This window comes from Podarcis raffonei, chromosome 2 (assembly GCF_027172205.1).
Source record: "Podarcis raffonei isolate rPodRaf1 chromosome 2, rPodRaf1.pri, whole genome shotgun sequence".
NCBI lineage: Eukaryota > Metazoa > Chordata > Lepidosauria > Squamata > Lacertidae > Podarcis > Podarcis raffonei.
Genome location: NC_070603.1, coordinates 29,494,341 through 29,521,809, shown reverse-complemented (window position 1 = coordinate 29,521,809; position 27,469 = coordinate 29,494,341). Strand labels below are relative to the sequence as shown.

Sequence of the window (27,469 nt, the reverse complement as noted above, 5' to 3'; positions counted from 1 at the left end):
AAAATAACAGGGGAAATGAGAGAGATGGGGAATACTTAATCCACCCCATTTTGGGACAGGGCAGAACACTCTTCATACATACTCAACAGAAGCCAAACATGGTGCTGATCATAAATCTAGTGTGTGCTCTCAGCTGCAATCTGCATTCCATTGCTTGTGTTACCATGTTTTATAAAATTTCAACCCAATCCTATGCAAGGTTAGTTTTGCTTAAGCCTATTGGTTTCAGTGGATTTAGGAACACCAAACGGCATAAGTGTGGTTCGTCTCAGATACAATGCAACGTTTATTACCTCCCTCTCCTGTGAGCATCCCTATGTGCACCAAGTGAAGGAACAGCTGTGACAAATAGGGATAGTTAGAGCATTAAGAGCAAAAGAGGGAAAACAGGAGATAAGCATCAAAGCGGGATTATATTACACAGCTAGTGGGAACATTGAAAAAAGACTGGATGCAGGTGGGATGAAATGGTCCAGACCTTTGGAGTCAATGCTAGATCAAGTTGTGTGGAGGGAATATTAAAGCTGCCATCTGATACACATTTATTTGGGGGGAAGCCCACGCAAATGCAGTGAGATTTACTTCTGAGTAAACATGGATAGGATCAGATTGCAGCTTGCCTGTTTCTGGCTTGCCTCAAGGCAGGGTGACCAATAGATTTGAGGGTCCTGATTAAACCAAGAAATAATATGGATCAGTTACACATTGGTTGCCCAGCAAAATGAACAAATACAGCATAGCACAATTAATAACAGGCCAGCACCTTGAGTGCCAGACAGATTCCACTTAAGCAGTTCAACCTTAGGCTTGATGAGAAGAGGGTGTACTTTCTATAAAGGACTTTGTGTGTACACACACACACACACACACACACACACACACACACCCTAAATCCCTTTCAGAGTGGTTGATAGCACACAAAGTCAGGGCAGGTGTGCTCTCGGAGGGAAAGTAGTATGCTTTTAAAGAAATGGCAGCTGTGCCATCAATGTTAATGAGAACTGAATCTTCATCAAGTTAAATGCCGCAGAACAAAGAGGCCTTTACATTCTTTTCACATGGATTCAGAGTTGCCTAACCTGCTCAAGGGGTCACATTTCCCTAAAGCAATATCGTTTCTGGCTGGAAATAACCAGATTCTCCTTATCAATAAAGAGGAACCTCACTAAAACAATTCTAGTTCTACAAAAAAGCCAGAACGCAAGACCAAATCATTGGTCCATCCATTCAGCATTTTGACTGCAATAGTAGAGCTTTTAGTTATTTTGTGCATAGTAAAGCAACAGTAAAGCAAGCCCTCTTGCCCATGCCAGCCCATTTGCAAGGGATATAAATATATATATGCCTATTTGAAAAAGGGCAACTGAGTACAAAGTAAAGGGGAAGGCAGACAGCTAGTGGTAGATAAAGTTAGGCAAGGGGGCTAAACATGGCAAGAACAGAAGCCAGGCTGCCTAGTTAAGGTACTGGGCCAATTACTGACCAAAGGGAAACAGAAAGCCCTGCCATATAATAATAAAGATCTCGGAAGTATTTTTCTGGTTTTAGATTATTTCTCCTTTGCTGCAAATATTGAGCCTGTCCTTGACCAGTAGCTCACAGAAGGAGATGTTTAAAAAATCTTGTACTGTAAAATGATCCTCGGTTACTAATGGAAACTGCAGATCTGGAGAATGTGTTTTGTTTCGTGCACATTTTAAAGAACCTGACTAAGGTTAATCCTGGTCTCTAGAGTTTCAACTTTTTTCTTTTTTTGTAAGGGGGAAGTGTAAGGTATGGCATTCTCCATATAAGCCAATTGTAGACAGGGCGGACTGCAAACATCAGTAACCTACTGAGATGGTGAAACCCCAGCTAGAACCCCTGTTATCAGCAAGCCACTGTTTGTCAAAGGGAGTTGCTGGAAAAGTAATTGTTAACTTGGCAGGAAGATTCATCGCAAGGTATTTTCCTGTGAGAAAGGTGGCCGCATTAATGTTGTGGGCACCTGTTGGAAGATGCCTGTGACGTCACCAGCTGCTATGGGTTGCATCCAACAAAATTGTCCTGTTCATGCAAGGACTTCTGCTTGCACTATACAACTGCATCTCTCTCTCCCTGACCCCATGCTATCCAAACCTGTCCTGTGGTTCCCCCAATGCTCTGGGAGCAGATGGGAGTGCATACGAGAGAAGATGGGGAGGTTCTATTTAACTTTGGAGAAAACACCTAAAACCATATTACCATATCTCTCCCCCCCACCTGTTCAGTTTTTAAGTGTCTGTCAATAGTTTGCCCAGGGCTCCTTAAAAAACAACATTTTCATTCTGAGTGTAGATGATGACTTGAGAAACGTATCTACTAATAGCTGCATGCGCCTGTTGTATGAATTCATCTCAACAGTATTGCTTACTATTAATACTGGTGGTGGGAAATCCAAAGGCAGGGCTTAATTTGTACCAGGGACCAGTTTTGGCATCAGTTTTCAATGACAGAGCTCAATCCTGGAACTCATAAAGAATATATGAAAGTGCGGAGTATACTCCCCTCCCATGGCCTAACCACAGAACCGTCACCACTTGGAAGCAGATCTGGTTATGGCACAGCTGTGGTGAAGTGCCTGATGTAGTGTATAGTATTTCCTGGACCAAGTACCCGTGAAGCAGGTAAAAGGGTGCAGAGAGGAACTGAATACAGCACTCTAGGAATAGATGTCTCCATTGATTTACATTGGGGCATTATGTTGTTTTCTACTTGTTTGTTAATAAATAATCCCAACAGAAAGTTTCTCTGTTCTGATTGAAGCATTGCAGGAGGCTCTGTGCTACAAGATTTAATGAATGGAGTGTGCTGGTACGCAATGCCAGCTGTACCACTTTTAATATCCTGGTGGTTTGTATGTTCAAAGCCCCACTCATGTACAGAGCCTGACAGCAACTCTGCTGCAATCTGCCTGCCTGGACCCATAAGAAAGAGTGGGGAGAAAGAGTAGATTTTGCTATAAGGGTTAGCTCAATTTCAAGCTTCAGCAGAACCAGGCAGTACAGAAAGCCCCCAGTCCACAGTAGGACTGGAGACTGCTGTAGAGTAAGCCTGGACTGAGGTTTAAGGATAGCAGGAGTTGTTGACTATGAAAATGACCTCACCATTAGCTCTCCTTCAATTATTGGCACGACAGAATCAGAAGCGCCTTAGTGTTTGCCAGTGTTCTTTAAGGCTGCCTCATTTCTTATAGTCAGAATCACAAAGTAACAAGCAGAGGACGTAGAAAAACAACAACATAAAAGTGGAAACGGATTTTAAATTGAAAAGGGAAGAGTAAAGGGGGGTATTTTTGTCACTTTTGCAGCAACCAAGTATATGAAAACAGACTATATTGTGGATGTTGGATTGTGCTTTTGTTGTTCAATAAGAAACACTGAAAACAATGAAATTAAAAAGGCAGTGTTGAACATTCATGTCTTCCTTCATGCTTGCAATGACCCAGCAGAAATAAGAGGTGTAGCTATGGATGTTGCCTCTTCCCCTCTTTCGGGAATGAAGAACAACAGCATAAGAGAATAGCATCCTCTGGCTATAGGCAGGTGTGTAACAGTTCAGAGAGAGCTAGAAAAACGCATCCATTTGGTGCTATCTCAAGCTGTCCCATAGCCCAAAGGGAACTGCTATGCATTGAGGAAGGAAAAAGCAGATGGTCCCTGGTTATCCTCAGTGGCTCTGGTGCTCCCAGTGCAAGGTGCTGTCCAGGGAGCTGGAGGTATACATTCCTGCTCCAGAGCATCTGCTAATATCATGCTTGAGGGTGCGACCAGCTCCATGCCGGCAAACAAGGAAACTGTGCCATCTGGATCACCTCTTGGAGGCCTGTCCTCTTGGGGTTCAGGGTTTGGGAGTCTGCATTCTGGCCCTTGCTGGCCAAGCTCAGGTGGTTGGCTAATTCCAAGTTGGCCAGAGGACCCAGGTTCCAGCACCTGCCCTTCTGATGGATGCACAGCGCTGGTGAGGACTTCAGGTGCTTGGGAGGGCTGTGGCGCGAGACTCAGGGGTTTGAGGATAGCCTCTTCTGCAAATGGCATTGTATCCGCCAGTAAGTCATCAGGACGCTTGGATGTGGTCCTGGCAGGGACACAGTGGCCGGGAACCGGAGAAGAGGTCTTGGAAGTCGGATGGCTCCTGCTGAGTGCTTCAAATTGACGCAAGATCTGTTGAAAGTGGGGCAGAAGAGAAAGAGGGAGTGTGCCAAGTATGGGAAGAATAGTAGCAGAAGCAGGGAAAGGAGGACTCTACCCACCACAAGAAAAAGAGAGAGAGTGAGAGCCTAACAACAAGCAGAGGACCAATAGCAACTCCATCCCAGGCTAGTGAAAACACTTCCACCCCTCCTTGCTGCATTCACTTTTACTGTGCTCAAGGGTCTGCTTTCTTGAGTTTCTGTTTGTATGTATATCTTGCTCTTCCTTGCAAAGCTCAGAGTGACTAATGCAGGGCATGGGGGACCTTTTCCAGGCCAAGGGCTGCATTGCCACATGGGCAGGGCAGCCTTCCAGGGGCCACAAACCAATGGTGGGGATGGCCAGAGGCAAAAGGTTGGTGGAGCAATTGATGCAATTCTCGCCTTTGTACAATGAAAGTACTTAGAGGTTGTGACACACCAGCCACCACATCTATTCTTCCTCCACCCAAGCAAGCAAAAGGTTATCATCCCAGTTCAAGGGCACAATTCAGCCAGGCAAAAGCATTCCAGGAGACCATGGAGCAGGGCTAGTGAAGGGTACGGCTGGGTTTGGGTACAGAGACTTGGAGGGCTGTATCTGGAACCTGGGCCTGAGGTTCACCACCACTGGATTATTGTGAGGGGCCTAGTGCTTCCCTCCAGGCAGAGATCAGGTCTTAGTTTCAACAACGCTATCAACTTTGGGCAGAAACTACTGTGTTCTCCCACTGACGCTTCGATGCCTTGTTCTCAGGCAATCTTGAAGAGCTACTATAGCAAGGACATTTATTTATCTAAAATATTTTAAGTCTCCTTTCAGGGCACACAGACCTCCCCAGGCACCTCATAAGGATCCAAAGCATGTGGGGAAACCCAAACCCAAAAGAAACCCAGTGAAATATTTTTTTCAAGTACAGTGCCAATTCAGCCAAATGCAGACCTGAAGAAATGTGTTTTAGAGTGTTTTCTTAAAAAAAAAAAGAGCGAGATCAGCAGTAATGACATCATATGTTTTAAAAGTATGGGGCTACCACAGAGGAAGTCTAACCTCCCGGACCCACCAGCCTAACAGCTCTCGACAACAGAGTCTCAGACACTGATCTCAATGCTTAGGCAAGCTCATGCAGCTGTAGGTAAACTTTCAGATAGCATTGTCCCAAACTATTTAGGGCTACTTTTTAAAGGCCAAAACCAGCACCAAATGTTAGCACCTGAAATGAATAGATATGTAACCAATGGAAGAAGATAAGCAGCAACATGTCAAGGCTGAAGGTTCATTCCCCATATGGGGCAGCTGCATATTCCTGCCTTGTAGGGAGTTGGACTACAACTCAGGGTCCCTTGCAACTCTACAGTTCTTTGATTCTGTGATCCAGCACCCAGCTGCCTCAGATGTTCTAGCAGCCATCTTCTGCACTAGTTGTAGTTTCCAAACTGCCCTCAAGGGCAGCCCCGCATACAGCACAGCACAGTATCTAATAGGGGTGTAACCAAGGCATGCACAACTGTGGCTAGGTCAGATTTTTCTAGGCAGATGTTTGTATCATCTCCATTAAAGCCACGATGCACAAGCTGTAGAACCTAAATTAGGTTACGTGCACTGCCAAAAAGCAGGCAAAAGTCTCCCAGAGTGCACCAGAGACAGTACAAAGGGAGATATTCCAGTCTTGGTCTACTGAAACAAGTGAAATGGAGCAGTAAAAAAGCTACGTACAGAACCAGCCACTTTATGTCCACCCACACAATCCTGCCTAGTGGGCAGAAGGAACAAGCCCAGCAAAACAACGAAGAGCCTGGAGAGGTTGTAGCCAGGGCTGCTGCAACAAACAGGTGTGCAAGCCTTTGGGAGGCAGAGACACAACAGGGCATCAGAGGAGAGAGGGACAGAGGCCATTGTTGCCCGTGGTACCAAGGACTATCATTCAAGACACCCCAGGGTGTCACGGCACACTGGTAGAAAACCATTGGCCTACAGTTATCCCTTGCCAGGGTGGGACTGATGGGGCGCCCCTTGAGGATTTCAGTACACAAAAGGTGGAAACATAAGCAGGAGTTACCTTTGTTGCTTTGTTGGCTACAGGCCCAGGGCTCTCTTGACTGAGCTCTTGCAGGTGCTGCTGAGTAATGGCCAATATCTGATCATGGGAGAGCAAGTCGGAGCACATGAGGGAATAGATGGCACACATGGCTCTCTGTGGGGGGAAAGGAAAGCAGCAGGGTTAAGAAGACCCTGGGCTTGCACACTGGGTCCAGCTTGAACATCAGCACTCATTCGGGCCTCTCATAATATGTTGCTTCACTGGAAAGAAACAAACCAAAGCTGCTCTTGCTCCACAGTCCACCCTTATGTGGCAAGAAAAAAAATATTAGTCCTAGGCTCCAACCCTCAATGAGATTGCAGCCAGCCCCCCCCCAAAAAATGTGGCCAAAGAGTTCCATTTCCCAACAGCTATTTCAGCTCTGAGTTGGAAGTAATCCAGACTGTTTTTCCCTCCACAATTGCTTTTCCAGGAGACTCACCATGCAAACACACTCGCTGGGATCCTTCAGGGTTCGGTTGAGGATAGCCAAGACCACTTCGCAGTTCAGCAGCCCACACCTACGGAGAGGGACAGTGCTGAGCCCAACAGCCAAACCAAAAAAAAAAAAAAAAAGGAGAAGAGCAGGGAGAGGTTTTGCAAGGCAAGGGGGAAAAAAAGAGCGGCCTGGTCTCTCCTGGACCCTCCCTGCTCTCCTAATCCAAGAGAGGCAAGGAGCGTCAAAGCACCTTTATACATGGCTAATGGACAGTTCTTCACAAATGAGGCAGGTGAGAGTGGGGGGGGGGAGTAAGAAAAACATTAAGGAGTGGCAAGCTGCCAGCTGTTCCTATTGCTAATGAATGTTGCAACAGGCACCGTTTGGATTTTTTTGTCTCGAGTGCACAAGTGCTTGGGCCCAGATACAAAATGGATGCATAGCCATGCAAGGGCTGGGGCTGGGCTATGGGTGGAATTCATCATCGCATTCTTTCTATTGTTCAATCTGCGCAAGCATTGCAGTTTGCCAGGTGGAACAGTCCTACCCCCCCTTCACCTGTGCGCTGATTTCTCCTGCTACCTCTCGCCCCCATATCCAATTTCAGAGGGGCATGGGGGGCAGGAAAGAGTCTTGTTGCTCCAGCAAAGGTCCTCACACAGGGCTTCTGCTGAGGGGGCTGGTCAGGAGAATGCTACCCGATGTGTTTGAGTACTTCTACAGTAATGCAGAAGAGGTGGAAGCGAGGAGGAGAAGGGTCAAGAGACGGCTTGGTTAGAAAGGGTGTTCATACTCCTTGATAAAATGCTGGGTCTCCTCGCGTGTCAGGAACACCTTGGAGCCTCTGGTGAGTTTGCTGACGAGGCTCACTTCCTGCAGGCAGTCCCCAAGGTTCTCAGCATCAGTCCTGTGAATGGTGGGGAGAAGGAAGCTGACAAGCCTGTTCTTTCTCCGACATGCCCCACAAGAGATTCTCACATATGGGTGCATCTTGAAGGCACAAGCAGTTGGCCCAGGCCCGTTCCCAGCTCCTTACCCTCCCCAGCTCGCTCACCTTTCAGCAATGCTCCCTGGCTCCAGAGCACCTGAGTGGTTGTCGCTGCCCAACTTACTGTAGGAATCCGATGTCCTACTCAGCTCACTGTTCTCCTGCAAGGAATTCTGGGAGCTTTGCCCACTGTCCAGCTCCTCCCAGCCACCTCCTGCTTGCCCTGGCTGATGGGTCGCTGCAAAAGAATTTCAGAGGAGCAGCCATGGAGGAAGATCTGAAGCCCATTGCATCTCAGAAACTAAGTTCAGGGAAGGCATCTGAACACCACTCCCACCGTATCTCAACGCCAAAAAACTACAATCCATAACCAGAGATTCATCAACTTGCCTCCCATCCCCAGAGCAAGATCTGGGATAAGAATTTGTTATTAACACTCCCAGTACAAGCAACATGAAAAAGGATTTTGCTTGAATTACAGTATTATTTTGCACCAGCTAAATATTATTGTGCACCAGCTAGTGGACAGTTGTACCCTAGAAGTGGCTTCTTTTATTCCACCTCACTAATGCAGGGAAGCTCTAAGTGCCTAACATTTGCTCCTCTTTCTATAAGGTTTCTATACAAGTTTTGAAAACAGGATATACCATGCTTTATAAGAGCATAAGAAAAGCCTGCTGAACGGACCAGTGGCCCTTCTAGCCCAACTTCCTGTTTTCACAGTGGCCAGTAGGATGCTCACAGGAAGTCCAAAAGCAAGACCTGAGCACAAGCAGCAGCACTCTACCCACCTGCGATTCCCAGCAGCTGTCATTCAGAGGCACTTACCTCGCTTCTTATGGACAATGACAGAAGGTGGCTTTGTAGGCAAGACGGAGCTTTTGCCTGGAAAAGGTGCTGTCACTGGCTCGTAGGCATCATCCTTCAGCTCCCTACCATGGGGACAAGGGAGTTCCTGACCAGGGAGCATGGCATTGGCAACCACCTCCGCTGCCTTCTGGATGGTGGCCAGCAGAACTTTGCCAGTGGATGCTGCAACAGTAGCAAAGGTCAGGTCAGGTCAGGTCAGGGCATAGTGGTTTGTCAGCCTATACCACAAGCAGCCAACGTGGTGCCCTCCAGACGTTGTTGGAGTCCCAACTCTCATTGGCCCTGGCCAACATAGCCAGTGGTCCAGAAATGATGGGGGCTGCAATCAAGCAACATCTGAAAGTTGTTGGCCACCCTGGGTCTATACCCTATAGACACTGAGAAAACCCCAGGGCACAGGAAGAAACCTTACAAAGGACATCAAACCATAGCCATTAATTCTGGAAAGAGAGCCCAAGAATGGATGAGTCCAAAACCACTGAAAGAGGCTTCCTTCACTTATACCAGCCTTGGATCTTCAAGATACTAGGATATGTTTGGTTGCTGACATTCCTCTTTCTAGAGGAGGAGAACAATGCAGCCCTAAGGTAGCATCGCTGGCTGTTTCCATCCAGTAGATGAAAGCTTCATGCAGGAAAAGACTTGGGTCCCTCCCTTCAGTACCTTCATTTCAGGGCCTCAATTGCCCTTGCCTGAACTATGTTGGCCTTCTTTACAGTGCAAATTCTCAAAGTGGCTTAGAAGCCAAGAGGAGAGCTATCGGCAGGTATCACGTAGCACTGGAGCAGGGGCTGAGATCCAGCATGCAGGCAGCATGATGACCTTGTCCCAAGAACTGGGGGTGCTCCTCAAGGACAGTAGTAGTAACACTCAAGACTTCCAAACCCAATGCTTACCGGAGCCACTTCTTTCAAAACCAAAGCCTTGGAGTGAGCCATGGGGGCTGGGCCTGGAACCCATTCCTGGGAAGGGAGGCAATAAAACGAGCATAAATGAAAAGCAAGACCAGTATGGTGGTGGCATGCTTATTTCCTACCAGCAAGCATATGCTATCACGTCAAGGTGAGATGGGAAGTCAGCATGAACAGCCTATTGACATGGGAAGTCTTAAGTTGCTTTGAGTACGGCTTTCCTTTCGCACCAACAGAACATGCAAGGGTTGGGTGTGGTGTGTCCTTATGATAGACAATAATAGCTTAAAAGGTCCCTTTTTTAATACAGTGGTACCTCGCAAGACGAAAAACTCGCAAGACGAAAGAGTTTTTCGTTTTTTGAGTTGCTTCGCAAGATGAATTTCCCTATGGGCTTGCTTCGCAAGACGAAAACGTCTTGCGAGTTCTTGCGAGTTTGTTTCCTTTTTCTTAAAACCGCTAATACCGTTAATAGCCATGCTTCGCAAGACGAAAAATCCGCAAGACGAAGAAACTCGCAGAACGAATTAATTTCGTCTTGCGAGGCACCACTGTAGTTGCACATGAAAACCAGATTCCATACTGAAGTTTTTATCTCAACCACCTCATAAAAGCATCAGGGATATTTTGCTCACAGGCAAGTGCTAGCTGAGCCTTGTGGACTTAAAATTTTTTAAAATGGTTTCAGGTCAAACAGTATGAACAGGGGGAGATTCCAAGGCCCCATTTGCATCTCCCCCTGCTTCAGCATTCTCACTTGGCCATAAAACGAGATCTGTGGTTCACTCTGTTTTCCTGGAATACTTGAGAGAGACAGTGCAGGTTGTTCTTGTCCTCCTGGGCAGGAAGAGCTGGACAGAGTGTCCTTTTTGAGGCCAACAATCTGCCACACTCCCTCTCTCAATACAAGCTAGTATGGGGGCAAAACAGGAAGAAGCAGTGCTGCTTGAATCCCCACTGAAAGGCCTGTACAGACAGGACAAAAAGTGAAACGCTCCGTTGAATACGGAAGTGAACTGTTGTTTTGAAAAAGTGCAAAAGGATTCGAAACCTGCAGGACCAGAGATTTACAGAAGATTGGAAGAAATATACGAACTATTTGAATAGCAAATGTAATCAACAAATTACACTAGTAGGACTACAAGAAGTTTTGTAAGGAGAAATATATAAAATATTGCAAAGTAGAAAAAGAATAGAGATATTAGTTATGAGATTTAAATGTAATAGTGAAAGTAAGAAATGTAAATTAAGTGAATAGATTGGAAAATTTTCAGATGTGATTGATGGAAGTCAAAAAATTGTGTAAGATATAAAAGTATGTGTAATTATTGTTGAAAATGATATGTTAAAAAACTAATAAAATTTTATATATATAAGTGCAAAAGGATCCAAGACTTTTCAGGAGGAGTCTGGATGCTGAATAGATTTCTGTTCCCCTGGGGATAAGCGGTTTACCTGTTGAAGGCAGCTCTTTAGGTGGAATAGCAACAGGCTGGGGTAGCAACACATCTGAAAACAAAGCGCTTGCCAGGTCCTGCAAAGGAAAGAAGTACGCTAGCGGGAACCAGGTGAAGAAGCCAGGCAGAAAACCTACCATGTGAAAGGACTGTAAGACCCTACAAAGGTCTCTTGTGTCCAGGACTTTTTACTCACCTGTGCAGTCACCCGCACCTTCTGATACAAGCTGTTGCCGTGGAGAGGATCAGGAGGCCCTGCAAACACTGCAAGGCAGAGGAGCAGGTGTGAAAGAGGGGCTCATCCCTGGGTGCCCTAAAGAAGTCAGATTTCCTGGGGCCCACTCCCTTGCACAGTCCCAAGACCAACCATTGGGTTGATTAATTTCACTGTCTCTCTTTACGGTGCTAATATTCCCAACATTGAGGACTGGCCCAAACAGAAAAAAGACACGTTTATCCACAGTATCTTGCATTATATTACGTGGCAAAACAAAATATATAAAGGAGAGATATTACAGTACAATTATGGTGCGTGCCTATAAAAATGCCCCCAGAAATCCAGTAATGCAAGAAAACTCCTTGAGAAGTGAACTGTTGGAGGAACAGTTACCTCTCAATGAGTTTTCTTGCATAACATGAATTTCTAGGGCACTTTCTTTCTGAATTTTTATGGGCACTTTTATTTCGGTATTTGTTGAAAAGTGGAAAGTGTTGCATAGGTCCATTTCATCATTTGCTTTAGTTATCAATAATAATAATAATAATAATAATTTATTTATAACCCGCCCATCTGGCTGGGCTTCCCCAGCCACTCTGGGCGGCTTCCAACAAAATATTAAAATACAGTAATCCATCAAACATTCAAAGCTTCCCTAAAGAGTAAAATGCAATAATAAATAATAACTCTATATTCGGTGGAATGTGGGGAGAAATCATCAGTTGTGATAATCTAGGTCAGGCCCCATACTCTGGCCATTAGAGTTCAGAATAAACCCTGCACTTACGAGCACAGATATGGAGCTAATATAGATGACGTTTGGCCCTTAAAGTGTTATATGAATATTAGGAAGATACTCTTCCTTGTTTATCAATATAGCCAAGCCACCACGTGTTGCCTACCTGTGGCCTCCTGGATGAAGGAAGCATTCCGCTTCAGCTGCAGAAGGAAATATGAAGAGCCATGGCTGCACATGTGGAGCAGGATCTTGAGCACCTGAGGATGCAGAGGGGAGGCTTAGCTGGGATTAGGAGTACTGGGCTGGAAATCCACAAAGCAAAGGGAGTTGTCTCAAGATCTAAGGGCATCTCTGCTCACCCTTCTCCTCTACCCTCTTTCAATTACCTTCAACTTGACATTACACGAGTTGCTCTGAAGGCGATTGAGGAGGTACTCAAGGAGACAGTGACTGCTTCCTGCTGAGTCATGTGAGATCTCTGGAAGTTTGTGATGTTAAGGAGCCAGGAAAGTAAAGGGACTGATGGTGAAGGATCACCTGGAGGGTTGTGCCAGGCCCTGCCCAAGGTGCCATGTTTCAGCTGCTGTTTATGCCACACTATGATTTGACTTGTACTCTCCTTTAGCAGAGTAAGAAATGTTATTTGTTTTTGGCATATAGCAACAGTGGAATTTTCTTTTTTAAAAAAGTTTACATGCAGATCTGAAACAATTACACTTGCTGGAGATATGGTTTAAAGTATGGATGAAGTATTAGGAAGGGATAGGAAAGCATGTGCATGTATCTGGAGTGGGGCTGGCTCCTTATCTACCCCACTCTCTGCAGTCCACATTTGATAGGTGGGCAGGGCTGTTCACTTGTCAATCCTCCAATATCTCCATGCCACCAGGTCACTCATTTTTGCCTGCATGGACGATCAGCGGATTGTTGAGCACATCACTTTGCAAGCCCTGACAATCAGATGATAGTTGGGGCTTGCAAAGTGCTGTGTGCAGGTCTTTGCAGGTGCTGCCAATCACCTGACTGGATACGTCTGAAAATTCCCTTTGGCCCACACTATATATGACACAGTGTATATGACATCAAAGGTAGCTTGGTCAAAATGGCCTCATGGACCAAATAGGGAGGTCTGACGAGCCTAATTGCCATAGGTTCCCCCAGAGCATCCCTGTTCTAGGAATCCGAGTAGCTTAGTAAACACTGCTGTTTTCTACGTTTCTTATTTTTCATACCAGAATAATCAGCTATCACAAGGTGTCACCCAAAAGGCAAAGAAGCAATTTGTATTGAGCTAACTTCTGCTTGAATTAGCTCCCACGTCATTAGATATATTGGGCCTCTGTTCTAATCACTAGCCTCTGCTCTTCCTAGGAAAAGCAAGCATCACAGTAACCAAAGGAACCCCCAGTTGAGACCAAACAGCCAACTCTTTCAGAGAGCAAAGGATACTGGCCATCTCTTCAAACAGGTACCCCGGGCATGGGACTTCATCATCTGAGGTACCTTTGATTAGAATGGGTAGCTGGAACAAGACGGGGGGGGGGGGGGAGAGAAAGAAACACACAAGAAGAAAAGTCACTGAGACAAATAACGCGGCGCCTTCTCAAAAGGCAAGAATTGCATTTTTTGTCCCTGCATGCTACTCCTGACTCAATCCATGAAGCTGCAGCTAAGAAGTAGTATTCCCCCCCCCCCACAAACCCACAGCTCCACTTGACAACAGTCACAGATTGTAGTGAAGAAAAGGTCTGCTTAATCTCTATTGGCAGAGTATTTCATAGTGCTGAACTGAGGATGCCAAAGACACTATTTTGTGTCTTTAGGCAAGGTAACCTGGATATAAGTTGTTCAGAGCCCTGTAAATGAACACAAGGTTCATTAATTTCAACAGGTTGACTGAATAGAACGTAGTTGGATACAACCAATTATGTATGGATTTTATAATTGATTTAATAGTTGTAAACTGCTTAGAAGCCATTTTGGCAAATGTGGTATATAAAGTAATACTAATACTACTAATGATGTATCTGCTCCAGATACAATTTTCTGATGCAGCAACTGGTCAATTTAATCAGACTTTGTATTGTTACTGAGGTAAACATTCATCCATAAAGCTTTCTTTTCCCCATAACACCTGAACTGCAGGATTTACAAGAGCTCCCACCCCAATTTCAAGCTGTGTGACCATATTACAGCATGGGGACCCTGACAACACAGCAGCTTAGAAACAACCAGCACAAGTCACGGTTACGAGGATGGAACAAGACCAACTCATGCACTAATCCTTCTTGGGGATGATGACAATCACATTATTATACATCTCCACCCCCATTAATCACTTCATCTGGTGCGGTTGTGAAGTTCTCAAAACCATCAAATCTAGTCTTACTATCAAAGCAAAGACACCTACATGAGGCAAACATATACTGCAAACCTGGAACATGTGTATTTTTCAGTGCTGAATTAAACCCTGTGCAGGCCCCTAGGCAGTTGAAATCTCGCCCCTCTCCTGGCTCTACCAGGATGACATTGAACTAAGAAAGCTTGATTGTAATTTTCTTTCAAGATCAAACCAATATCATTTTGATCCGTAGTCATGGGGCCCCTAGGCCCGTGCCTACTCTGCCTATTTGGTAATCTGGCCCTGGGAGTTTTGGCTCCCTACCTCAAAGGAAGATGCTTTTGTATAAAGATTTCATCGCTATAACTCTCAACCATTGTGCTATAAGGCTTAAGCCCCATCAGTAACTGCAATAGAATAATCTGGTGAAGCTCTTCACAAAGATCGCATCAGTTCGGTGTGCAAGTGCTGTATGAGTGGATGCTGCCTCTTTTTCCTTTTCCAAAAGAAAAAGAAACTCCTTTCACTAATGGTGTCAGGGGAAAAGGGTTCCCTGCCGAGCCTTTCTCCGGCAAGGTGTATTTCCAAACACAGAGATTTTAAATGGAGCAACACTGACAAACTACCACACCAGCAACAGGCACCCCAGGCGCTCTTCCCCACGGCACCCCCCCAAGCTCCCACTCAGCAGCGCGTTCTCTCTTCTATACCCGGCTCAAGAAGCTCAGCCGATCCCGCAGAGGTACCGCCGCCATGGCAATTTCCGAGCCCGAGCATGTGGAAGCTTCACCGCCTCGCCTTCCGGAACTTGACGCGCTCCAATCGGACGGCGAGTCTGCGCGGATCCAGCCAATCCAATCCTCCGTCGAGCGGGAAGTAGCTGTCACAGCCGGACGCCGCCACCCGCGTTAAGGGCAAGAAAGGTTCTACGCCATCGGACGTAGCGGCGGCCCAATCAGGACGAGGTATAATGGGTCTGCGGTTCACTCCGGAGATCTTTGGCGAGTTCGGCCCCGCGGGGGCCAATCAGCGGGCGGCGGAGCTCCGCAGGGCCAATGGGAGCTGCGCCGCGGAAGGCGCCGCCGTGGTGATGTCTGCGGCCGCCTAGTAGCGGCTGGAGGGTTGCTGGCCGCCGCCATGTCTAGCCGAGGAGTCTGGGGTCGCGTACGGGAGAGGCTGCAGCGCTTCCCCGAGTTGCTGGCGGGTTGTGGGGAGCAGGTACGGGGCTGGCCCGCCCCCCTTGTCGTCATGGCAACGACACCCTTCTCCCTCCCTCTCTCTTCCACGCCCAGGGGACACTTTTCATTGGGAGAGCTGAGCGATGCACGTGTGTGTTTAAAGTAATCCTTACAGCAAAAGATTAAATCAGATGTAATTTGGTGTCGATCTGTTAAAAATATGGGGTGCAAATGATATTTATTGGTTTTCCAGATTTTTAACAGACCCACGCCAAATTACATCTGATTTAATCTTTTGTTGTAAGGATTACTTTATTTACTTTTTTATTTTGGCCAAATAATAATGTAATCCTTACAAGTCTGCAAAGTAGATCAGTATCAGCAACCCCACCATGGGCGTAGCCAGGATTTTTGTTAGGTAAGGGCAGGGCTTTTGTTAGGGGGGAGGCAGAGCCGACGTGATTTGGTCAGTTAGTTATTTATATTGTTTTACTTGATCTAGGGGGGCAACTGACCCTCCCAACCCCCTTTGGCTTCGCCCCATAGCTGTCAACTTTTCCCTTTTCTTGTGAGGAATCCTATTCGGAATAAGGGAATTTCCCTTTAAAAAGGAGAAATGTTGGCAGCTATGCTACGCCCATGAACCCCACAAGTGCCACAGGAAAGATCTCAGGTGAAAAGGCTGCCCAGGGTGGTGGGAAAACGTCCCTCCCCACTGTATGTGAAAGGGAGAGCTTTGAAGTCGAGGACCGGCCGTGCTTCTTCAGCATTGCTTGGTGCCGCTTCAGTCAGGGTCTTGCCCACCTTAATGCAAGCTTTTTGCACGCACCACATGCCCGTTGCATTCCCTCCCTGCAGAGAGTCCGCCCTAAAAATCTGAAAAAGAATGGCTAGGTGTTCTGGGCTTAGCTCTCAAGAAACCAGCAAGGTTGAACAAGTATCTAAGTGCTTGTATATTTAGATATAGCATCTGACTGGGACTGATCTTTGCAGGCCTCCGTGTACGGCAAGTGCGTTGCCTCCAAGACGACAGGACACGGGGACCTGAAGAAGGATGCTTGTGCCAAGGAATTTGAGATGCTGATGGACTGCTTCACGAAGAGCGTGAGTCACTTGCATCTCCTTAACTTTGAGAGTGAGGCCAGCATCTTTATTTAGTGCTGCCCTTAGGCTGTGGACTACTACAGAATAGGAGAGCTAGGTCTCCCTCCTTTTTTTATGTTCCTGGAGCTCTAGAGCTAGGTCAAGTAACCCTTTTTCAGCTCAAGAGCTGCATTCCCTTCTGGGCAACCTTCAGAGGGTTGCATGGCAGTGGTGTGCAGAGCCAGAGTAAATATATATATATGAGAGGAGTAACTAATGTAAATTTTACCTTTGTACCTAGGCTAGGTTCTATGCCCCCCTCCCCATCATTCTCTGTGCCTTTCATCCAGGTATTTTCAGAATTCAGTGACAGATTCCAGCCAGGCCAGAACACGAGTACAAGGCAGGGTCAGTGAGGGGCATGGTCTGGGGAGCATTCCAAGGGCCAGATAAGAGAGGCTTGGAGGGCCACATTTAGCCCCAGGGCCTAAGGTTCACCACCCCTGCTCTAGGTGGTCTTATTGAGTAACAACCTAAGTAATTGCTATTCACCAGCCTGGGAAGCTTCCTTAAGCCACAGTTTATCCCATAAAAATAACATGCTGCTTTGAAAGACCTTTCTGCAAGGATGAGAACAAAATGAAAATTTTGCACACTCACATTAACGGGAAGTAGTTCTTTGCTACTATTCTCACAGCCACCAAATACGATACTGGGCGAGATCAGGGACTGGAACCTGTAGCCGTCCACATCTTGTTGGGAGTTGCAACTTCCATCAGGCCAAAGCAATGGTCAGGGATTATGGGAGTTGTACAACACTGGAGTGCCATAGGCTCCTCTTTTCCTAAGCTTGTTGTGCTTCTGGCCTGTTCTGCAAGTATTTTAACACTTTGGAGGCTTGCCTCCACACTTGTGGCAGAAGAGGAATACCGTGGCACTTCTGTAGCATTTTCACAGCCCTGTAGCATTTTTTTATTATAAGGAAACACCAATTCAGAGTTGAAATCTGAGAGTCCATGTAGCTTATCTCTGAAAGCACTAATGTTTCTCATTTGGTATAAAATAAACCGTATCTTCTATTTAGCACAACTGGTGCCAGAAATCCCCATGGCTCCGCATATATCTACTATAGAGTCTGAATTCACTATTAGCAGCTATGATCAAAGGGCCTGCTATCAGAAGCATTCATTTCATGTGGGTGTCCATGTTTTGCAGGAAAGGGAGTTTTGACCAAAGCAGCTGCTAAAAAGCAGTTTGTGGTCTTTAAGAGAAACTATTTGTATTAGGCTTTGCCAAGCTGTTTTCCTCCTGATGTTTTGGACTACAACTCCCATTAGGCTGTGCTGTTGTGCTGATGGGAGTTGTAGTCCAAAACATCTGGAGCTCAAATGCATAATTGCAAGGATCTTTGCATGGTAATTACAGGTATCCTGCTTTAAAATGGAGTTTAGCATATTGGAGTCGCCCATCAGAAGAGGAAAGGGTTGGCGTACTCCTTTTTTTAAGATCACGTTTTATGGTGCAGCATATATATCAACAGATACTTACATAATCCTTAATTAGTGATATGAATCTTAGTGACAATGGCTCATCAGAATGTATCATCATTTACAGGCAAAAAGGAATGTAAAGTGAAGTACTGAAGACACACAACTGACTGCAAACCTGGATTTATAGTTGTTTTTGTGTGCTTGATCCACCCATATTGTACCAAGGAGAGAGATTTATTTATTTTTTAAAAAAATAAAGTTTGCAATATATGCAGATCTATGGCTGTTCAAATTACACACGTAAACAAGCTTTGTTCAGAACTAATTTTTCTAAGACCCTGTACATCTGGGTTTTTGATTTAAATATGGTGTAAACATGTCTGATACACAGTTTGGGGTGGGGGCAGGGAGCGAGCAAAATATTACACCAAGGACTGGAAGGCATGGAAAGACTATTGCACTACAAGAGGATCCCTGTTATAGTCAATCTGATGATGGAAGTGCTGCAAGCAAGAAGGGCATGATAAAATTGCACTTTTACCAGAGCTGCCTGATTGACAAAATATGTAATTAGTAAATAAGCAGCCCTCCTTCCTTTCTCCTCAGTGTAAATGCCTGTGGGATAGTTAAATTAGCTGTTAGTATCAATGTTGCCCCGAGGATTTACTCGTTCCCTTCCTACTTACAGGAACAAAATGCAAAGTAGAGCACTACAGCTAGAGCTTTGCTCAAGATAGTTGGTTTTTGTTAATTCCAGTTCTTGAAGATTTGGGGCAAGGAAATATGAAGGCCCAGGGTGTCAGGACTCCATAATAGCCTTTGTTAATTTGTGGCGGGAAAACATATTAAAAAATAATAATACCCCGAACCCTGCCGTGTTGAGGAATCTGTAACTGCATGCCTGATTTCCCTTCTGAACATGCATTTCCTAATTGAAGCTTTGAAAAAAAAATCTAATCAGTGAAACTGCCTAAGGAGAAAAAGGCTTTATAGGCCAAGGTTACTGAACAGCTTAGTAATCCGCCCACTAGAAGTGCAAAGATTGGTGTAGAAGAAAGCCAGTGAGTCCTTCATCATTGTAGGCATCCAAGGCCAAAGAGCTATGAAGGTTCTTAGGACAATTTTTGGCAAGTGTTCAAATCTGGAGTCAAGTCTCCATTTAGATAGGTATTTTGAGTGGGCCCTGTATCAAAGACTGCTGGATCCATGACTTTTTTTTAATGTGGATGGATATAATTAAAAATATTTAAAACTGTCATTCAACTGAATACCTCTAAATCTATTTTACAAGTGTGCCTCGCAAACTAATTTAGTCACAGTATATGTAAAGCATTGGCAGCAAAATGGCTGGAAACAAGCAATGGCCCCCTGGTACTTAGTAAGAACTGAACTCCCGATTCCCCAGATTTATGCTAAACACTCTCAAGTTGATGGCTCTTTGGGTGGCATCTGAGATCAAGAGAATGTAAGAGACTTGAAACCAAGCCAGGATCAACAGGAGAGGAAGGGTCACTTCCTTACTGGTGCATATTGGTTGCAGATTAGCAATCACATTCTGTGCAATACGAACAAATGTTATTTGCATCAAGAACAACAAAAGGCTCCAGGTGAAAATGCTAGCATTGACTTTATTTGTTTGTGCAGCCTGTCCATAATCCACCAGGTGCAGTCCACAGCCTCCTTCCCCAGATTTCACTCTCCACAATTGTATGGAGATGGCTTGTTTAAAATTCAGTTCCTCTGTCGAGCATTGTCACAAGTATCTTTGGTCCTTTAGTTACAGAACAGGCACAGCACATGATCACATCGTTCTTGATCAGAAAAAGCCTGACAAGGACATACAGGGACATCTCCATAACCCTTTAATATTAAAGCAACTTTCCTGGTATTTACAAATAGAACACATGTAGAAAGATCATACAAACATTTAACCCCTTTTTACTTAACAAACTAAACTGAAGTAACAGCAGTCTCAGCTGTGGCTGAACTGTGCTTTGAGCAGCATTACTACTTGAGGTGGTTGCATGTAATGCTAAACCATGGGTATGAGAACAAACTGCAGTAAGCCTCTGGTGCAAAAAAGATGCAAGGCTGTGATCAGAAGCTTACACTTCTGGTTTAATGTGGGGTAGCCCACATGATAGCTTCCAGAGGTTGATAGATTGTAACTCCCAGCATCTTTGACCATGCTGAGTGGAGCTGATGGGAGTTGCAGTCCAAAATATATGGAAGACACCACATTAGCCACACCTTAATGTTGCATCTGAATCCCACTCTATGATCAACCTTAACTATATAGTTTGTTTAAGCAAGCCAGTTTCTTACCTGAAGTTGGCTGTTCTAGCAAATCATAGTTAAGATTAAACACAGTTTGTTGTGTTCAGGTGATGTAGAAAGTTTTGTTTAAAAGTTTTGGTTTTTTTAAAGCTCACATCACAGGAGGGAAATATATACACTCAAGGCTTGCTTAGGTTTGTTCTCGTAACACTAAAGTATGGTTTAGTGATATGTCCAGATCGGCCCAGTGAGTCTTCTGAAGATTAAGGCTATAATGACAATCGTGCTTATGACAAGGCAAAATGTCCCTCAAAGTAGGTTAAGTGGAACCAGCCACATTTCTCCGTCTCCTTTAATGGAGACACATCAAGCACACTTCACAGGCAAGATACGGCAAAGGCAGGATCTAGCTCTGCCTCACTTGTCAAGACTGTGATGGCATTGCTATTGTCCTAACAGCAATGCCATCACAGGTATTTCTGCACCCTAAACCCATAACTGTTCCAGATAAACAGACTGATAGGAGATACGAGGCCAATTTACAGACTCAAGGACCCTGCTTGTTTATAACAAAACATTCCCACAGTGCCAAATTCTATTATTTCTGCAGCATGGAGAATCTTAGATTAGATGGGAAGATACCACCAGCTGTTAGGGGCATCCAAGAGTCAAAAGCTTTCCAGTTTCGCCGCATCGTTTGTCAACAGCAAATGCCACAAACCCTACCCGGAGGTCTGAAACCAAGCGGCGCTCTGCTCAAGTGCACGAGCACCTTTCACAAACGCTTGGACTGCTGGACCAGGTAGGGGTAGCTTTAAACAGCGCTGCCTGCACTTGCCAAATGGAGGAAAGAGGTAGACGCAGGCTGGCCCACTGGAATAACGCCGACTTGGAATCTCTTCGTTTTGCTTCCTTTAAATTGCTTCCTCTTGCAGCAGGTGGCTGGCAGAGTTTTCATGCACAGTATGGTTCCATAATGCACTTGGGATAGGAATGTATTAAAAGCATAAACCTAATATTTGATAGTTGAGCAAGAGGAGGAAATGATGGGCAATCTCTTTATTGCTAACGTGGACCCCTGATGCATCAGAACAGCCACTTGTGAGCTTGTTTAAGGATGCCTCTGACACTAACTAGCTTTGTGTTTCTGGACCCATTAAACTGATGGAATGTCTTCTCACTTGAGACACTCATGAAACTTCTTCCCCCCTTCTTCCCAAAGGCATATTGACCCATTCCCCAAATAACAGAAGAATCCAAAATTAATTTAAAGGCAGGCGGGGGGAACCTGTGGCCCTCGAGGTAGTGCTGGAATACAACCCCCACTATCCCTTTCCACTGCCCGCGATGGGAACTGGAGTCCAACAACATCTGGAGGGTCCCAGGTTCCCCCTCCCCACTGTAAGGGATGCGAGCGGAGAGGCAGATTTGATCGAGATTGAACGGCAAGCATGAAAATGAGTTCTAGTTCCAAACACACAGAAGTTAAAGGAAATAGTTAAAAGGCAACCGAGCAAGAATAAAACACAAATGCTTCTTTGGAAAGGTGGCAAGCACAAAGCACTCCAAAACCCAGAGGCTCTGCAGGTTAGCCACCAGCAGAAATGAGGAGAAGGGACAAGCTGTTGCAGTACTGAAGTATGAAAGTGGCTGGGCAGCGATGCAATTTCTTCTTCCCTCAAGACTGCGCCAGTCAAATTTGTCCGGTTCAGATAGAACTAGCTGATTTAGGCTGCCAACAGCTGCATCTCCAACTGCAGGCAGCTCAGTAACAAGGCATCCCAAAATGGCCCGACGTTTGGTCTCAGTCATGCAAAGCCTTCCTCTCTCACCCCTCCTCCTCCTCCTCTGCCACAGTTATCTGTTTAATCTGCCGACTATGAAGTGCTTGCTGGGCCCCTTCTGCTGCCTGGTTCAAGTGAGTCTCCAGCGCACTGCGGAGGTCATTGACTTTCACATCCGGGAGGGGGTTTAGTCCAATTATCACATCCCCCGTCTCGCTCTCTTCTTCCTCAAGGTCCCGCCTCCTACGGCGCAGGTCTAGGTCAGCCTGCAACTTGAGGTCTCTGTTGGGTTTGGCATTTTCATGCTCCCTGGGGGCAAGCCTAGCCTTCTCTGGCTTCACAGCAGGGTCGTGTTCCGACTCCTGTAACTTCTCTGCTTCTTTTCGCTCGCTCTCCGAATCCGGCCCTGGCTCATTGGCACGATGGGGCTGCGGGCTGTGGCCTCCGGCTGCCACCCCCTCTTTACTACCGCCCCCCTGGCCTTGCACTTTAACAATGTGGTCCAAAGGCAACACCTGCTTCTCTCCAACTTTCTCAACCTTCACAACTCCTGGGACCTCCAGGTTCTCGTGCATGTTCTCGGAGACTTTTGGTTTATGTGCAGGATCTACTTGCTGTTCTTGATGACGGGGGGCCTCTTTGTTCGCCTCCCTGGCAAGCGGCTCTCTCTCAGAGACTCTTGGAGCAATCTTCTCAGCCGACACATGAACTTTGGCTGCATCAGGCATCTCTCTTTGGCCTACAGCTCTTTGTGCAACCTCAACCATTTTCTGGACGTTCCTGATCTTTTCCAGGGCGTTTTGGGCCATTTGAGTATCCTGGCCTTCTTTCAACCCCACAATCTTTAGTTGCTTTTCCTGGTGATGCCCACCAGCCCTGGCTACCTGTGAGTCGCTTCTGACTGGCTCCACTAACCTCCCAGCTTGATTTTTCCCAGCTTGGTGCAGTGAAATCTTCTCAGCCTCATTTGGATGAGCTGCAGGGATTTTAGGTGGAGCTCCAGTAAATTTGCTGTCTGCTTGCTGCTCTCCTGCGACCTGTTGTCTTCCCTGGCCATTAGAATCTTGGGGGTGGTTGTCAAGCCCATGCAGAGGACGATCCAGTCCATTATTTGGTATAATCTTTCCAACGTCTTCAAATTTATCTTCATCCTCTCTTTCCTTACTTTTGAGGATAGGCAGGTCAAGTTCTTGGTGTATTTCTGCTGCAGAGAAAAGCAAACAGCTCTTAGTTATTGCACGTTCGAACAAAGGGGAAATCTCCCTACTGCCAACAACCGGGGAGTTCACACAACAGCCTCATAAGGAGGTCACACCACTCCCCACCCCAAATTCTCCTTACCACCGCTCACATCTGACTGCCATGGTGACCAGTTTAATTTTGAAACTCATAGGGCAGCAATGTGGTAAAGCAGAGAGGCTCCTCCTAAGCTTCAGGCTTCCTGCAGCTCCAAACAGCTGCCGAGAAACGTGGATGTCTCCCCAAACCCCAATGTCGCCTTTCCTCCACTTCCATCTATCCTCCTGTGGTTTCCAATTACACACAAGTGAGAATTTTCACGCCAGGAAACAGCTTCTGCTATGCTGGCTTCCAGAATGGCTTTGTATTGCTAGATGGAAAGGAGGGAAGTGGAGAAGAAGCATTCCTAGGGCAAAGCTGAAGAAATTCGTTCATGGTCCACTGATACCACCCTTCTCAGAGTGGCTCCCTAACCCCTATTCATTCTTTTATTATTATTATTATTATTATTATTATTATTATTATTATTAACCTTGCTTTGGCTTTTCCTCTCCTTCCTCCTCTTGCCTCTGCTGGTGGATCTCCTTGTGCTGCTCCTCAATCACGGCCAGCAGCTTTGCTTGCTGATCTAAGAGCTGCTTCTGCTGAACCTGCTGTTCCTTAATCACTTCTAACAAGGCTGCATGGTCCAGTTGCTTCTCCTTCCCAGCTTCTAGAAAGAGAGAGGGGAGGGGAGAGGAAATGGGGCTGGAATGAATGCACCCCAATGGTCTACCATACACAGGAATTTGGAAAGAGTAGTAGTGGGCATGCTACTGTCTCCACAAAACACTTGCATAGCCCTGCACTTATCAGATCTTGAGGTCATAGCTCACTTTGGTACCCATGGCCACAAGAAACCCGATTCCCCAAGCACCTTCTGGAAATAAATTATCATTCTGGGGTCGTTTTCTCTTGCCGTGTCTTCTTTTGTCTGTACACTGAACACCGGCAATGCACAATGCATTTCAAAGTAGGGAGGGGCAACCCTTTCCAAAGGGAAGTCGAGTTTGGATCAAAGCGAAATGGAAAACCAAGGCAGGCAGAGGGAACGAACTGCGTGACATTCAAAAGGAAGCGGTACTTCAAGTGAGGGAGTTTCAGGCACGTTGAGATTAAATGGTTTGGGAGCTGTGAAGGAACCGATGAAATCTCAAGAGATTCCAGGATGAGGTGCCCAGTCAAAAGCAAGCCATGGACAGTGTGAAGACTCGAGTACTTGCAAGAAGTTCAAGCTTAAAAACGCACAGTGCTTTTTCACAAGCGCCTTCAACGTACACTCTATGTATAAATTCAAATCCTGGAGGTTTAGGGTTAAAAGTTGCAATTTATTTTGATCCATACCTGCAACTAGCTTTTTAATCTTGGCTGTTTCAGTCCCATTGTGAAGCAGAAGGGAAAAAGACATTATGAAACCATGGTGCTTTTTTTTTTTTGTAGAACAAAAAAAGAAAACAAGTAATCAAACGTATAGACATGTACCGCAAGGAGATTTTTAATGGAAAATACAGGTCTTTTTATTTCAGGCTGATCTTAAATCAAGCCAGCTTTCAGACGGAGGACTAGGAGACATCCTACAGTGGGTCACACGGTGACTCAGTTAGCCTATTCTCCTCAGTGTAAGCAGACAAGTCATTCTCAGGTAGTCGGTCTGTTTTCTCCTACACAAACCTTGAATATTGGCTGCCTATTGGCTTCCTGCTGGCTCCCTTCTACTCCTCTTCCAATCTCACAATGGGTGCTTCTTGGGCTAAGGCAGTGTTTCCCAAACTTGGGTCTCCAGCTCTTGGGACTACAACTCCCATCATCCCTAGCTAGCAAGACCAGTGGTCAGGGATGATGGGAACTGTAGTCCAAACACAGCTGAAGGCCCAGGTTTGGGAAACACTGGGCTAAGGGAAGAAAAGCCACATCCCTGTTCACTGGAACCAACCGTCTAAGCAGGAATTACTGCCTGCCATCCAAAGGGACAACGTAGCCAGAGTCAATTCAGGCACCTTTCCCCCTGCCTAAGTTTGAACTGCACACTAGGCCTCATCCAAACCACCTTGCATGTGTGGACCCAGCTCCGTGTTGCATACCTGAGCAGACACACCCACCGGATAAGATATTGAGATCATTTCCCTTCTTTTTTTGTCCTTTCTCTGATCAATAATTTTATTTATTTGTGTTTCTGATATAATTCCATGTCAACAAAATGTAGACAAAAATACAGTCGTACCTTGGATCCCAAACACCCTGGAACTCAGACGTGTTGGCTCCTGAACGCCACAAACCCGGAAGTGATTGTTCCAGTTTGGAAACATTCTTTTGGAACCCGGACGTCTGACTGGGCTGCCACAGCTTCTGATTGGCTGCAGGAGCTTCCTGCAGCCAATCAGAAGCCGTGATTTGGTTTCCAAATGTTTTGGAAGTCAAACGCACTTCCGGAATGGATTCCGTTCGACTTCCAAGGCACGACTCTAATACAATAAGAAAAGAATCTCTAAAATAAAAAAGAGGTTGCAATTTAAGATTTTCAGGAATACACCAAAAAAACCCCAAGCCCATAAAACATTACTTAACCAACTTCCTCTCCTCTCCTTCCATGGTTCCTTTCATCTCCTCTTCTTCCCGCGTTTCCTTGGTTCACTCCATTTATCGTAACTACTTTTATAAACTTTAGTTATTTCTTAGTTATTTATAAGTTATTTCTTATTATCTTGCCATCCTGCTAGGTAGATTGTTTATTTATAATACTTTTTCATATATTCAATAAACAATATTCAGTCCTCCTTATATCTTTCATCATTTTGATTTCTTATTCTAGTGGTCATTCTTGCAAGCTCTGCCTATTCTAACAGTTTAATGTGCCATTCTTCGTTTGTTGGTACCTTGTCTGTTTTCCATTTTTGGGCTAGTAACACATGGGTGGCTTTTTTCACATACAGGAACAATTTTCTCTCTTTTTTTGTGACTTCTGTTGTTATTAACCCCAGCAACAATGCTTCTGGATTTTTAGGAAAGGATTTTTTAAACTTTTTTTTTAGTTCATTTTAGATCATTTCCCAGTACCTTTTAATTATGCTACACAACCACCACATGTGATAGAAGGTTTCTACTTCTGTCTTACATTTCCAGCAATTACCCTTCATTGATTTTGACATTTTTGCTAGTGTATTTGGTGTCAAATACCACCTATGCTGCAACTTCATAAAATTATCTCTTAATCTGTAGCATGCTGTAAACCTTATATTTACTTTCCACAGTAATATTTACTTATATTTATATTTTCTTTTGAGAGGGGGAAAGTGGGTTGCTTTTTGAGAAGATGAATGACACTGGGGGAAGGTGATCTGCAGGCAACCAGAAGCGAGCATTCTCAACTTTTCAAAAGCACTTGACGAATCTGGTGTTTGGAAATACGTGCATTTGCACCCCTCCATATGCACAGATTCATGAAAGTATGCCATGGTTTAAAACTTGAAACGAGCGATGCTGGGAGGTTCCACTTTGTCAGGAAATCACAGCCATGCTCAATTCCTTGTGCCCATGGGTATGTAGAGAATACTTGGAGCTCCTCTTTGAGAAGGCACTCTGCACATGTTTAAATGCAATCTTTTTGTATGTGCTGTATAAGTCTGACATGGGGAGGGAGCAGGGTTTAAAAACTGTGACACCCTCATCTCAAAAGCACACCAGCCTTGCCTAGGAATCTCTCTTATTCAGGCTTGGCGATTACGAAAGATACTTCTAAGTTTCTACATAGCGTGATCACTATTGTCACGTAGGAATTCATGTAAGAGAACACGCCTTCTTACTGTTAACTCCCTATAGCTTTTACCCATCTTTCCCCTTACATATTTGCTAATGAGACACCTGCCAGCTTACCTTTCCTACATGGAGGTCACACTGACCATATGGCCCCTTGTATTACCTTATTTAGAACACTCAGTTCGTAGCTTACTCTCAGGGCTCTTGCTACTTCCTAATTAAGGTTGCTAGCTATGCTCTGTTTGAGCAGGAATGCCACCGATTCTAGAAGAGTGCTCTGCGGCACACCACCAATGTTCCCTTCGCCGAGAACAGTCCCAGTTTCCACATCACGGGCTCAAAACATCTCCACTGTGATAGCAAACCTATCCCTGTGCACCACTAATCCGCAGAC

At 45.5% G+C, this 27,469-nt stretch overlaps 2 protein-coding genes across 3 annotated transcripts in view; both read right to left on the bottom strand.

Moving 5' to 3' along the window:
• Positions 1–257: 257 nt before the first annotated feature.
• TEPSIN (TEPSIN adaptor related protein complex 4 accessory protein) lies at positions 258–15,162 on the bottom strand. The gene is made up of 13 exons (XM_053375489.1): positions 14,943–15,162; positions 13,341–13,413; positions 12,278–12,369; positions 12,055–12,148; positions 11,132–11,199; positions 10,934–11,012; positions 9,464–9,529; positions 8,526–8,729; positions 7,764–7,935; positions 7,503–7,616; positions 6,713–6,791; positions 6,250–6,384; positions 258–4,181 (listed from the first exon to the last, which is right to left on the bottom strand). The coding sequence occupies exons 1-13, from the start codon at positions 14,985–14,987 to the stop codon at positions 3,645–3,647; spliced, it is 1,758 nt and encodes a 585-aa protein (XP_053231464.1). The 5' UTR covers positions 14,988–15,162; the 3' UTR covers positions 258–3,644.
• A 4,429-nt stretch (positions 15,163–19,591) lies between these two features.
• Positions 19,592–27,469, bottom strand: part of SLC38A10 (solute carrier family 38 member 10) — an 84,652-nt gene continuing 76,774 nt past the window's right edge. The window contains exons 15-16 of one of the 2 annotated variants that reach the window (XM_053375487.1): positions 23,816–23,995; positions 19,592–23,245 (exon numbers count right to left, since the gene is read on the bottom strand). In XM_053375487.1, coding sequence (XP_053231462.1) covers positions 22,089–23,245; positions 23,816–23,995 — 1,337 coding nt within the window. In that variant the 3' untranslated portion in view covers positions 19,592–22,088. Of the gene's footprint in view, positions 23,249–23,815; positions 23,996–27,469 lie in introns of both variants that reach the window. The other variant, XM_053375486.1, reaches the window with a different exon arrangement.

Excerpts from the sequence above, each read along its gene's own strand:
- TEPSIN (XM_053375489.1), bottom strand. The coding sequence starts at position 14,987 with ATGGCGGCGGTACCTCTGCGGGATCGGCTGAGCTTCTTGAGCCGG. Across the intron at positions 12,149-12,277 it reads CGTGTAATGTCAAGTTGAAG|GTGCTCAAGATCCTGCTCCA; the intron begins GTAATTGAAAGA and ends CTGCATCCTCAG. Across the intron at positions 7,936-8,525 it reads CATTGTCCATAAGAAGCGAG|CGACCCATCAGCCAGGGCAA; the intron begins GTAAGTGCCTCT and ends ATTCTTTTGCAG.